Below are 12,755 nucleotides of genomic sequence, written 5' to 3'. Positions count from 1 at the left end.
ACTGTGCACTGTGGCTCACGTGGTAGAGCACCAGCCTAGAGCCAAAGCAGCCCAGTGACAGTGCCCAGGCTCTGAGTTCAAGCCCCGGGACTGGCAAAAAAAGAAAAAGAAAGAAGAAAAAAATAGTGTTGAAAATACAGAGAGGTAATGAGTATAGCCGCAAAATGTACCCTGAGCACGAATTTCTGAGTCTACAGAAATGAAACCTTCATTTCTTCCAGAAATCGACATGGTTTTCCAGGAGTATCTGACAGGACTTTCTATTATTGTTTCCTATGTATTTAGCGTGTGTGTGTGTGTATGTGTGTGTGTGTGTGTGTGTGTGTGTGTGTTAGGACTTGAACTCAGGGCCTGGGCACTGACCCTGCGCTTCTTTTGCTCAAGGCTAGCGCTCTACCTCTTGAACCACAGCCCCACTTCTGGCCTTTTCAGTAATTTATGAGCGATACGAGTCTCACAGACTCTCCCTCTCCTGACTGGCTTTGAACCTCAGTCCTGGGCGCTCAGCATTCACGGCAGCTGGGATTACAGGTGTGAGTCACCACGCCCAGCCAGCTGGCTGGTAACTCCTGTTTCTGCGTGGTTGTCATGAGCACAGACCAAACAACGTGTCTGCCTTCCAGCGAGAGCGGGGCCCTCCTCAGCCAAAGAAAAAGACCTGCAAGGCATCTTTATGAGGAAAATGTCTACACGGGGTCTGAAGAGGGGCTGTAGAAAGGGCATCTCAACAGACTTGAAGCTCAACGCACTTGAACGTGAAATCAGGTTCGACATTGCTTGGTGGAGAGATTTAAGTCAAGTGGGTCAAGTCTTAACAATTTCAAGTAAGATGGCTCAGTGGTAGAGTTCTCGCCTAGCATGCATGAAGCCCTGGGTTCGATGCCTCAGTACCACCTACACAGAAAGAGCCGGAAGTGGAGCTGTGGCTCAAGTGGTAGAGCGCTAGCCTTGAGCCAAAGCAGCTCAGGGACAGCGCCCAGGCCCTGAGTTCAAGTTCCAGGACCGGCAAAAACAAATAAACAAACAAAGCTAACAAAAAAAAGCCGGGTGAACCTATGGTCTGAGCTGCTTGAGAGAATTAGCCTGGAATCGTTCTGTTCCAAATGCCTGGTACTTAACCGATGCCCGCGTCTTCCTCCTCAGTGAAAGATAAAAGGGAAATTACTAATAACCAAACATCCCCTTTGCTCCTAAGTCAACTTCCTTTTTAAATCTGCAAAGGAACTGCTAAGTAATAGCAGGACAGAATCATTTCCTTTTTTTCTTTCTTTCTCAACTAGGCCGAAAGACATCATGGGCAAAATATCAGATGAACCTCCCTTAAAATGAAGGCAAAGAACGATTTCACAGCAGGCAACAGTGAAACGCATGATCATCCCCATCTATTCAAAAACACAATATAAAAATCAGCTGAGCACCAGCGGCTCCCGCCTGTCATCCCGGCTACTCGGGAGGCTGAGATCTGAGGATCACGGTTCAAAGCCAGCCTGGGCAGGAAAGTCTGTGAGACTCTGATCTCCCATCACCCACCAAAAAGCCAAAAGTGGAGCTGTAGTTCAAGCGCTAGAGCGCCAGCCTTGAGCAGAAAAAGCTTAGGGACAGCAACTAGGCCCTGAGTTCAAGCCCCAGGACCAGAAAAAAAAATAAAAATAAACGAAAAGGTGAATTTTCCCTATGGAAATCACAGTGATACTTGTGGGACCAAGTATCAGTATATTATAAGTATCAATAACATATAGTATATAGTTACATATAATATATACATATACGTATACCCACATGTATAAACAAGTAGGTATACATACACGTATATACATACATATATAGATACATACGCATATGTGTGTATACATGTGCATAGGTAATGCACACATCACATATATTATTTATAGTCATATATTTGTATACATATATGTGTATTGTGTGCACATATAGATGTACATATCATTTAAAATGCTATAGATAATATAATCATATACACATGTATGTGTCCATAACATAATGATACACATATATACATATATTATTATATGTATATGTATGTATGTGTGCATTTCTGTTTCAATGCCATCCATTGAAGAGGATCAGGGACCTGTCCTATAGAAACAGCCAGTGTGGATACTCACGTCCATTCTTTTGTCCAGGTTCATCCTGACTCCAGCTGGACAATCCGATCTGGGGACGGGGCCGGTCTTGCTTGGTTCCTGGACCTGATAGGACAAAGCACTTGCTCACTACGAGGAGACAAACTGGCCATGTTAGCATCTACCAAACCGGGCCTTGGCCCCCCCTGGCCCCCACAGCCTAGGGGATTTGAAATGAAGCCACTGGTCTGAGCAAGACACGATAAGACAAGTGTGCAGATACAAGTCAGCTGGTCAAAATGACACCCACAGACCATTACAAGTCACCCTTGGCAAGTGACTGCGGAACTTCCCGGAACCACTCCCTAGGATGGTGAGCCCAGAGACCTCAGGGCCTGTCTTCAGCTGAAGACACACTCGGGGCCTGGGCTTTGAGGCTCCATCCAGGACAGGCTGTAGCCACGCACTGGTGCACATGCCTGCCATCCTGGTTAGCCTGAGATCTGAGGATCGGGGTTCAGAGCCAGCCCCAGCTAGAAAGTCTGAGCCTCTGATCACCAATAAACTTCTCAGAAAAATCAGGACGGGGCGCTGTGGCTCAAGAGGTAGAGCACCAGCTTTGAGCACAAAGAAGCTCAGGGACAGTGCCCAGGCCCTGAGTTCGAGTCTCAGGACCAGAACACACACACACACACACACACACACACACACACACACACATGTGCGTGCGTTGCGGTGTTCCCCAGTAAAGACGTTAGGGTCTCAGGTTAAACACATGCAACTGTGAGGCCGGTAGCTTTTGAAGAACAGGGCAACTGGACTGCGCTGTCCACTCACTGAGATAATCGCGTCACAGACACGTTCCGCCCTTCATTTCTCCATCTTCCGGACTTTCACACAAAGCCAGGCCGGGCTGGGCTCTGCAAGGAAGAAGATGCCACTTAGAAGTTGCTTAGGGGGGCTGGGCAGGTGGCTCCATGGTAGAGCGCTCGCCTCTCATGCGTGAGGCCCTGGGTTCGATTCCTCAGTACCACAGACACAGAAAAAAGCCAGAAGTGGTGCTGTGGCTCAAGTGGTAGAGCACTAGGCTCTCAGGGTCAGTGCCCAGGCCCTGAGTTCAAGCCCCAGGACTGCCAAAAAAAGAGAATAGATTAGAGTTTTAAAGCGTAGTGAGATGGCTCACACCTGTCATTCTGACTACTCAGGAGGCTGAGATCTGAGGATCCTGGTTCGAAGCCAGCCCAGGCAGGAAATGTCTGGGAGACTCTTGTCTCCAATGAACCAACAAAAATCTGGAATTGAAACTGTGGCTCTCGCCTTTAATCCCAGCTACTCAGGAGGCTGAGATCTGAGGATCTCAGGATCTGGGCAGGAAAGTCCATGAGACTCTGATCTCCAATGAACCACCAGAAAAACCAGAACTGGCGCTGTGGCTCAAGTGGTAGAGCGCCAGCCTTGAGCTGAAGAGCTGAGGGACGGCGCCCAGGCCCTGAGTTCAAGCCCCAGGAACAACACAGATGCACAAAAACACTGTCACTAATCTATATGGCAAGAAATAGGTCATCTACATTTTAAGCTTTTCAGGAAGAAAACAAGAGATTTTAAAGGCTTCCATTACATACAATATTACCCACAGAACAATTTTATCTTACAAGGATTTTTAAGGCTAATTAATTTTTCAACTAAGTTTAACATATCGATTGATTGATTGATTTTGTGCTGTTACCGGTACTTGAACTCAGGGCCCTGTTCCTCTTTCCCGCTCAAGGCTAGGCCGTATCCTGTGAGCCACAGCTCTACTTCTGGCTTTTTTGGTGGTGAGTTGGAGCTCAGCCTCTCATGATCTGTCCTGCCCGGGCTGGCTTTGAACCACGATCCTCAGATCTCAGCCTCCTGAGCAGCTGGGATGACAGGCGGGAGCCACCGGCACCCGGGTGGAAAACATATTAAAGAATATTTTGAACCAACTGAAGCGACTTTTTTCAGTAGTCTTTAGTATTCACAGATGTGTATAGATGTGTGTCTCTGTATATATATATATAGATGTGTGTATGCATATGTATACACACGCACACACACGTGCGCACATTGTAGCAGTACCGAGTTTTGAACTCAGGGCTTCATGATTGATAGGCAGACACTCTTTCCACCGATCCATCTCTCCACCCTTGTTGATTCTCCTTTGAATAGGGTCTTGTGTTTAGTGGCTGTGATCCTCCTGTGTACACGTTGTGCGTAGCTGGCGTGGCCCCCGGCTTCGCATTGGTTGAGATGCTCATCTCGTGCACTTTTGTCTCGCTAGCCTCTAACAGGGAGCCTCCTAATCTCTGCCTCCCTCCTAACTGAGATGACGGGCCTGAATCACCACGCACAGTCGAGTTTGTAGATTGCAGGGGGAAATAAATCTGTGTTAACTAGGCTAAGCAACAGGGCCCTGGCCTACATGCAACGCTCAGAAGTAGACATGGTGTTCTGGAAGGGTTCGTATCTCCAAGTGATAAAACCAGAATACCTTCTCTTTGTGGTGTGTGTGTGTGTGTGTGTGTGTGTGTGTGTGTGTGTGTGTGTGTGTGTGTGTGTGTGTGTATGTGTTCGTCGTGGGCCTTGAACTCTGGGCCTGGGCACTGTCCCTGAGTTTCTTCGCTCCAGGTAACCTCTCTTGGAGCCACGGCTCTACTTCTGGGTTGTTTTGGTGGTTCACTGCAGATCAGAGTCTCCTGGCGTTTCCAGGGCTGGCTTCGAATCCTGATCCTCAGACCTCAGCCTCCTGAGCAGCTGGGGTGACAGGCGTGCCCCGCTGGGCCCTGGGCTCAGAAGTAAACGAGGTAGCGTGGCCACGTGCGCTTTCCCACCTGGGCTGGAGACACGCCGGGGGAGGCGTTCAGATGGAAGCCTTAATCCCACAGGTGTTTAGTGCACGCCGGAACTCTATTTCCCTATCTTTCCAGCAGCCAAACCAGCCGGCTCTGGACCGGGTTTGCATACATCTGTGCGGGGAAGGATTTCTTGTTTCCTTCCCAGGGAAAGCAATGAAGCCCCAGCCTCTGCCCCCCGCGCTTCAGCTGTGGACACGCTGTGTCGCTCAGGAAGCTGCTGGCCAGCCAACGGGACCCCAGGCCGAGGCCTTTGGAATTGGCTGTAAGAAAAATACAGTAAGGCCAGGCCGCTGGTGGCGCCCGCCTGTCATCCCAGCTACTCAGGAGGCCGAGATCTGAGGATCACAGTTTGACGCCAGCCCAGGTAGGACAATTCATGAGACTCCGATCTCCAATTAACCAGTCAAAAAATCCAGAGATGGAGCTCTGGTTCACATGGTAGAACACTGAGAGGCAGGGTGGGGGGAGCTCAGGAATAGCACCGAGGCCCTGAGTTCAAGCCCCAGGACTAGTCAAAATCAAGAATAAGTAATAAGTAAATAAAACCATCACACGGTTAGAACATAACGCTAGTTTTCGATCCTGGCTGACGTGTATTTCGGGTCTCACGGGTTACAGCGCCAGTTTACAACTTCAGCCAACTATTGCCAGGAGGAAAAGCCGATCTCTTTCCCAAACAACTTCTCCCTTCAGTCCGGCACTAGTGGCCAACGCCTGTCAGTCTATCTGCTCAGGAGGCTGAGGTCTGAGGATCGGGGTTCAAATTCAGTCTGGGCAGGAAAGTCCGTGAGACGCTTCTCTCCAAGGAACCACCGAAAAGCCGGAAGTGGAATCATTGCCCAAGTGGTTGAGCGCCAGCCTTGTCCACTAAAGCTCAGGGACAGCGCCCAGGCCCTGAGTTCCAGCCCCAGGATGAGCAGAGACCAAAAAAAAAATAGATTATTTCTTCAACCTAAATATTGATACTTGTTATCGATACTGAAAGTGGGAGACTTTGATGTTATTCGGTATTATTCACGTCATAGTTGATTTATCATTGCATTAAAAAAGCTTTGACAGGCCAAACAAAGAAATGATGGGAAAGAAAGGTGACATGGATCTGAATACATTCCACTTCTAACGTGCCAGGTTGAACTGAAACCCCTTTGTGCTCAAAGATAATTTAAAAAAGAGTCAGGGTTCATTAAGAGAAACTTCACACACATGTCTCTAAAGATGAATAAATCTAAAAGAAAAGAGGCATAAATCTATAATCAAAGTCCAGATATCATGATTTTTGTGTGTTTGGAGTGTGATCCTCCTATTTATACTTCCGTGATTACAGCGGTGAGAAACGGCACCTGGTTCATTGGGTGAGATGGGGTCTCTCATTGTTTCTCTTCTTTAATCCAGGCTGGCTCTGAACCTCATTGCTTCCCATCTCAGCCTTAAGCATCAGGAATCAGAGGCAGGAGACGGAGGCCTGGAACCTTCTGCAGAGTCTCAGGGCTGTTCTTTCTTCCCAGCCTCCAGGCATGGTTATCTATCTCTGGGTGACTCAAGTGAGATTGTGGCGTGTCAGACCGGGAAAAATGGTGAGGAGTGGATCAGATGGACGAATGGATGTGTTCTGAGATAAGATGGCCCCAAACAACAGGTCCTGCGCACACCCTAGTCCTGAGAAACACGTTAAACTTCTTTGTCAACGCAAACCTCTGGAGCTGGGCAGGTGGCTCAGTGGTGGAGCGCTCGCCTCGCATGCACGAAGCCCTGGGTTCGATTCCTCAGTACCACATACCCAGAAAAAGCCGGAAGTGGTGCTGTGGCTCAGGTGGTAGAGCGCTAGCCTTGAGCAAAAGAAGCTCAGGGACAGTGCCCAGGCCCTGAGTTCAAGACCCAGGACTTGGAAAGAAAAACAAAGCACAAACCTCTATTATGTGAGCAAAAATAGGCAGGGTCACCACTCAAGAGCTGAGCACTTGCAGGTGCATGTGGTTGCACATGCCTGTAATTTCAGCCCTCGGAGACTGGAGAATATGATCTACATAGCAAGACCCTATCCCAGACACCCCCCAGGCAAATGAACAAACAAATACGTTGTTTTGTTTTCTTGTCGGTGGTGGGGCTTGAACTCTGGGCCTGGGCGCTGTTCCTCAGCTCTTTAGCTCAAGGCTGGCGCTCTACCGCTTGAGCCACAGCGCTACTTCTGGTTTTCTGAGTGGTTTATTGGAGATAAAGAGTCTCACAGACTTTCCTGCCGGGGCTGGCTTTGAACCTCCATCTTCAGAGATCAACTTCCTGAGTAGCTGGGATGACAGGCGTCAGCCACCAGCTTCGCTACTGATGAATCTTAGTAGACGCGTCCCAAAGCAATGGTCCCAACACATTCGTTGATTCGAAAGCCAGAGACCCTCAGAAGGGCAGATTGAACTATTTGTTTTTCTCTCTGACTCAGAATTCAAATGTCTGACTCAGAATGCAAGTAGCACGGGGGGCGTGGGCAGGGTGAAGCGTGGGCTAAGTAGACTTTTGCTCTCCTCCTCTACTTTACAAAACATCTCATGTAAGCCAGGGGCCGGTGGCTCCCGCCTGTCACCCCAGCTACCCAGGAGGCTGAGAGCTGAGGATCCTGGTTCAAAGCCAGCCGGGGCAGGAAAGTCCGTGAGACTCTGATCTCCCATGAACCACCAGAAAACCAGAAGTGGCGCTGTGGCTCAAGTGGTAGAGCGCCAGCCTTGAGCAAAAAGAGCTCAGGGACAGTGCCCAGGCCCTGAGTTCAAGCCCCTGGACCACCAAAAACAAAACCCAAAACAACATATTTGTGTGTGTTTTCTGTGTGTGTGTGTGTGTGTGTTCATGTGTGCCAATACTGGGGATTGAACCCAAAGCCAGGATGTTGTCCTTTAGCTTTTGCGCTCAAAGTTGGTGCTCTACCATTAAACCACAGCTCCATAGCTTACTCTTTTTTGCTGGTTCATTGGAGAAAAGAGTCTCATGCACTTTCCTGCCCAGGCTGGCTTTGAACCATGATCCTCAGATCTCAGCCTCCTGGGTAGCTGGGATGACCGGCGGGAGCCACAGGCGCCCACATTATACAGAACATTTTGAAAATAGGAACCAAATTTTCTTCTTCCTTCAAAGGTTGAGTTTTAAGGGCAGAGTTATTGCTGACGAGCAAAATCCTGACACTGACAGGAGAGACTCGAAAGATGGATTTCATAGATCTGAAACATCTGTGAACAACTTGTCAGAAACCAAGAATTCCCCTTCCTTCCTCCCTGCTGGAAAAGCACAGCAAAGCACATGCATTCCACCAAGGTAGCGTTTATGTGTGTGCTGGGCCTGGGGCTTGAACTCAGGGCCTGATGCTCTTGCTTGGCTTTCTCACTCCAGGTTGGTGCTCTACCACTTGAACCACGGCTCCACGTCTGGCGTTTCTGGTGGTGCATGGGAGATCAGAGTCTCATGGACTTTCCTGCCTGGGCTGGCTTTGAACCGCGATCCTCAGATCTCAGCCCCAGAGTGGCTGGGATGACAGGCGTGAGCCACCAGCACCCGGCAGGGTGATTTTTTTTTTTTTTACAGGCCAATTTTGGATATTTGAACCAACTCTTCCCTGGGGACAAATTGGGGGGAAAAAAATAAGCACAGGTTTACATGATCCAGAGTGCTCATTTTGTACAAAACTTGATTCTTCCAGGAAGGCACTAACAAGGAAATCCACGGAGAGACAGACACATTGGAATAGTTTCGGGTATAAATCTGGCACCCGTGGCTCACACCTATAATCCTAGCTATGTGCCCGAGGCTGAGAGCTAAGGATCACAGTTCAAACCCAGCCCGGGCAGACAAATCCAAGAGACTCTGATCTCCAATGGATTGGTCAAAACCTAAGTCGAACTGCGTGTGGTTCAAGCGGTAGAGCATCTACCTGGAATGAAAAGGCCTAGCAAGAACGTGAAGCCCTAAGTTCAAACCCCACCACACAAGAAAAGCAACACAACAGCAGCAGCCACCACCCAGGGAGCTCAATATTGATTTAATCCAAAGATAAATACGAACCAAAGATTAGTCCTGTCAGCACTGGGGTGAAACCAGCCATACCTTAACCCCAGCCTGCCGCAGTGACTATCCAAGAATTACTCAACACTGGCAAGTTCACACAACTGAGAAGTAATAATAAGGTTTTAATAACCATTGCTATTATTTATTTATCTTGCCAGTCCCTGAGCTGCTTTTGCTCAAGGCTAGCACTTTCCCACCTGAGCCACAGCACCGTTTCCGGCCTTTTCCATGTCTGTGGTCCTGAGGACTCGAACCCAGGACTTCATGCATGCTAGGCGAGCGCTCTACCCCTGAGCCACCTGCCCACAGCCCCACCATTGCTGCTTTAAAGCCATGCAATTTCTTCAGCAATATGGGTTCTGTTTGCTCAGGAAACAGCAGGAAAGTCCAATCAACCACAAACACAGTGGGGTCCTGAGACGTGTCATTCCAACGCCACCAGGAGCTGGGTTCGGTCGTTCGTTTCTCAAAACAACTTCCGGTTTAAAAAAAGACCATGTAGGCTGGCAAAGCCAGAACAGAAGTTGTCTGATAAATGGCTGAATAATCAGACGCTAGGTTTGTTTCTAGAACAAAGCAGGCTTAGAAACACTCTGGCGTCTGTAATCTGACCATTGCTTCTTAGCACGTGGTTTTCCTGCCGGCTCTGGGCCTTGAACTCAGGGCCGGGGCGCTGTCCCTGGGCTCCTTTTCTTTTTTCCTTCCCTCCAGGCTAGCCCTCCACGACCCGAGACCCAGCTGTACTTCCTGCTTTTGGTTCATTGGAGATTCGCCACTGGGCTGGCTTTGAACCGCAATCCCCAGACCTCAGTCTCCAAAGTAGCCAGGATGCTGGGCGCGAGCCACCGGCGTCCGGCCATTTCTGTCACTTCTAAGTGACCGAAGAAGGACAAATCCCCCAATACCCAAAGTATCTTTAAATTGTACCGAGGGATTCTTGCTTCTCCAGGTCAAAGATTCCCATTTAAACACTGCAGCAGGCAGGGGGGACATTTTGGAAGACTTTCCACCCAGGTGAAATGGGGTGCACACAGAATTCACCCCCACTTCCCTCCGTCTCCTGCTTTAGGCCTTTCCCTACCAGTTAAAGAACTGTTGAGAAGAACAAAAGCAACAACAACAACAACAACAAAGTCACCCGTACAATGGCCCCACCGCTTCCAAGTTCAAACACCTCGGGATGGACGTGTGTCTCTGGGTGATCACTTCCCATGGGTTGAGGGGTTGTTTGACTCTGCACACGAAACCAGCCATGAGAAACGCAGCTCACCCGACGCAGCCCACGAGGGAGACCAACGGCCGAGCCCGCGGTGCTCAAGCTCCTACGCTACCTTCAAAACCCTCAGCTCCACTTCCCAAACCTCGCTTGTAGCCAGAATAGTGGGGATGGCGAAAGGTTGAGAAAGGAAAAGAAAAGCGAAAATGGCTGGAACCCCCTGGCTGGCTGCTCAGCCACACTCACCGGCCGGATCTTCATCCCTCACCTTGCGAGTTTTCTGGCTGTGCAGTGATCCATCAGAACGCCATCTGTCTGTTTGGGTGGCCCGTGTGTGTGTGTGTGTGTGTGTGTGTGTGTGTGTGTGTGTGTGAAATCGCTTCCTCTAATTCAGGCAGGAAAGGTGTCGCGTTCTGCACAACAGGCCTGTCTCTTCACGCACGCACACGCACGCGCTCAGGGCTGGTGCACACGCACTGATCGATCACCCCGGTGCGGCTGGAGCAGCTGCTTTTCTTCCCAGGCTGGTGATAAGCGTGGAGGGCCGTGCTGCTGGTGGTGCTGGGTGTGTTGGCGTGCGCAGCAGGGCCGGGCCTGGCGGGTCCGGCTGCGTCTTGGCATACACAGACCGCTGACAGCCCTCCCCGCGCCCCTGCTTTGCTTCCTCTGCCGGAGACCCGCCGGGGACTCACGCTGCAGTTCCTCTTTTTCTTTGTTTTTACACTTTTTTGGTTCCTCCTCCACGCACTGCTGTGCCTCAGAGGGGCTGCCAGGAAGCTGCCCTCGCCAGTCCATCCCACACGCCGCCCTGTCACCTGCCACACCGGCCAGGGCTTCCTGGGCGACCCCTTCTGCTGACCCCATCTGCTGACCACTTCTAGTGGTTTCTGACGGAAGGAGGAGGAGGAGGAGGAGGAGGAGGAGGAGGAGGAGGAGGAGGAGGAGGAGGAGGAGGAAGAGGAGGAGGAAGAGGAGGAGGAAGAGGAGGAGGAGGAGGAGGAAGAAATGGAGAAAGAGGAGGAGGAGAAGGGGAAGAAGAGAAGGAAAGAAGCAAGAAACAGGAAGAAGAGGAAGGAAGGAAGGAAAGAGGGAAGGAAGGAAGGAAGGAAGGAAGGAAGGAAGGAAGGAGGGAGGGAGGGAGGGAGAGAGGGAGGGAGGGAGGGAGGGAAGGAGAAGGGGGGGCTAAGGGCCATGCCGTCAGTGACATCCCAGCTGACAGTCGCTCTGGGGAGCAGTGACAAAGCCACACACACTTCCTGACAGGTCACAGGAAGAGAGAAAGTTCTTCCGCACAGAGAAATGCTTCCTAAGGCCGTTGTTGGAGGTGGGTGAGTCCTGAGGGCCTCCCGGATTCCCACGCCACTCCACACAAGCTACTAGGATCCCAGCACCCAGCCTGGATCAGCTACTAGGATCCCAGCACTCAGCCTGGATCAGCTACTAGGATCCCAGCACCCAGCCTGGGCCGGCTACTAGGATCCCAGCACCCAGCCTGGGCCGGCTACTAGGATCCCAGCACCCAGCCTGGATCAGCTACTAGGATCCCAGCACCCAGGCTGGGCCGGCTACTAGGATCCCAGCACCCAGCGTCGTCTGTGCTCCGATGAGGTCAGCACAGGTGTAGTACTGACGCCACCACCAGCTTTTTATAGACAGAGGAAGGGAAAGGGGGGGGGGAGGAAACCCAAAAGTCGTTTGTTCCATGACACGAATGGCTTTCTCCTCCTCAATTGTCTAACGATGCCACGAGCCCCAAAGGGACCCCTCCTCCACGGGGAAGAGTTGTGGAGAGCCCTGCTCCCTCCCTCCCTCCCTCCCTCCCTCCCTCCCTCCCTCCCTCCCTCCCTTCCTTCCTTCCTTCCTTCCTTCCTTTCCTGTCAGTCATGGGTCTTGAACTCAGGGCCTGGGCGCTGTCCCTCAGCTCTTCAGCTCAAGGCTGGTGCTCTACCACTTGAGCCACAGCGCCACTTCTGGTTTTCTGGATCTCATGGCCTGCCTTTCCTGCCCGGGCTGGCTTTGAACCTCGATCCTCAGCTCTCGGCCTCCTGAGTCGCTGGGTAACAGGCGTGAGCGCCCTTCTGTGCCTGGGTCGGGTGGAGATTGCTTGTTCGGAGGGAAACCATGCGGGGCCCGTTACGAGACAGGGTCTCAGTGTACAGCCCCGGTTGGCCTTGAACTCACGAGAGACCAGGCTGGCCTGAAACTCCAGGTCCCTGGCCTGGTCCTGCCGGTGCTGGGGTTATAATTGTGTGTGACCCAGCCCGGCTTTGCTTTGGAATTTGCCGGATTGGTTTCCATGGGGACGGTGCAGCTGCAGGCTCAGCCACAGCTCCTGGAGATGACCTTTGCCTTCGCTTCATTTGCACCCGTTTGCATGTCATTTACATACCCCCGTCACCCAGAGCAGCTTTCCCTCTGTGGTTTGGGTTTATCTTTCAGGAGAAGCTTGGCCTTTTAAACTCAGTCCACCAGGGCTCTCTGGGCGTTGGGGATGGCGTGCTCGGCTCTCCCCCTTCGCTTCCAGTAGCTTCGTTC

General features: G+C 51.1%; 1 protein-coding gene across 4 annotated transcripts in view; it reads right to left on the bottom strand.

The window, feature by feature from the left end:
- The window catches only part of Irag2 (inositol 1,4,5-triphosphate receptor associated 2), a 36,558-nt gene extending 25,645 nt beyond the window's left edge, over window positions 1-10,913 (bottom strand). For 2 of the 4 annotated variants that reach the window (XM_070011554.1, XM_070011557.1), the window contains exons 1-3: window positions 10,489-10,913; window positions 2,922-3,004; window positions 2,127-2,210 (exon numbers count right to left, since the gene is read on the bottom strand). In XM_070011554.1, coding sequence (XP_069867655.1) covers window positions 2,127-2,150 — 24 coding nt within the window. In that variant the 5' untranslated portion in view covers window positions 2,151-2,210; window positions 2,922-3,004; window positions 10,489-10,913. Of the gene's footprint in view, window positions 1-2,126; window positions 2,211-2,921; window positions 3,005-10,466 lie in introns of all 4 variants that reach the window. The other 2 variants (XM_070011555.1, XM_070011558.1) reach the window with 2 other exon arrangements.
- Window positions 10,914-12,755: the final 1,842 nt, after the last annotated feature.

This window comes from Dipodomys merriami, unplaced genomic scaffold, assembly GCF_024711535.1.
Source record: "Dipodomys merriami isolate MVZ:Mamm:240054 unplaced genomic scaffold, mDipMer1.0.p SCAF_84, whole genome shotgun sequence".
NCBI classification, from domain to species: domain Eukaryota; kingdom Metazoa; phylum Chordata; class Mammalia; order Rodentia; family Heteromyidae; genus Dipodomys; species Dipodomys merriami.
Note: the sequence above shows the minus strand (reverse complement) of the source record. Positions and strands in the feature narration are given on the sequence as shown.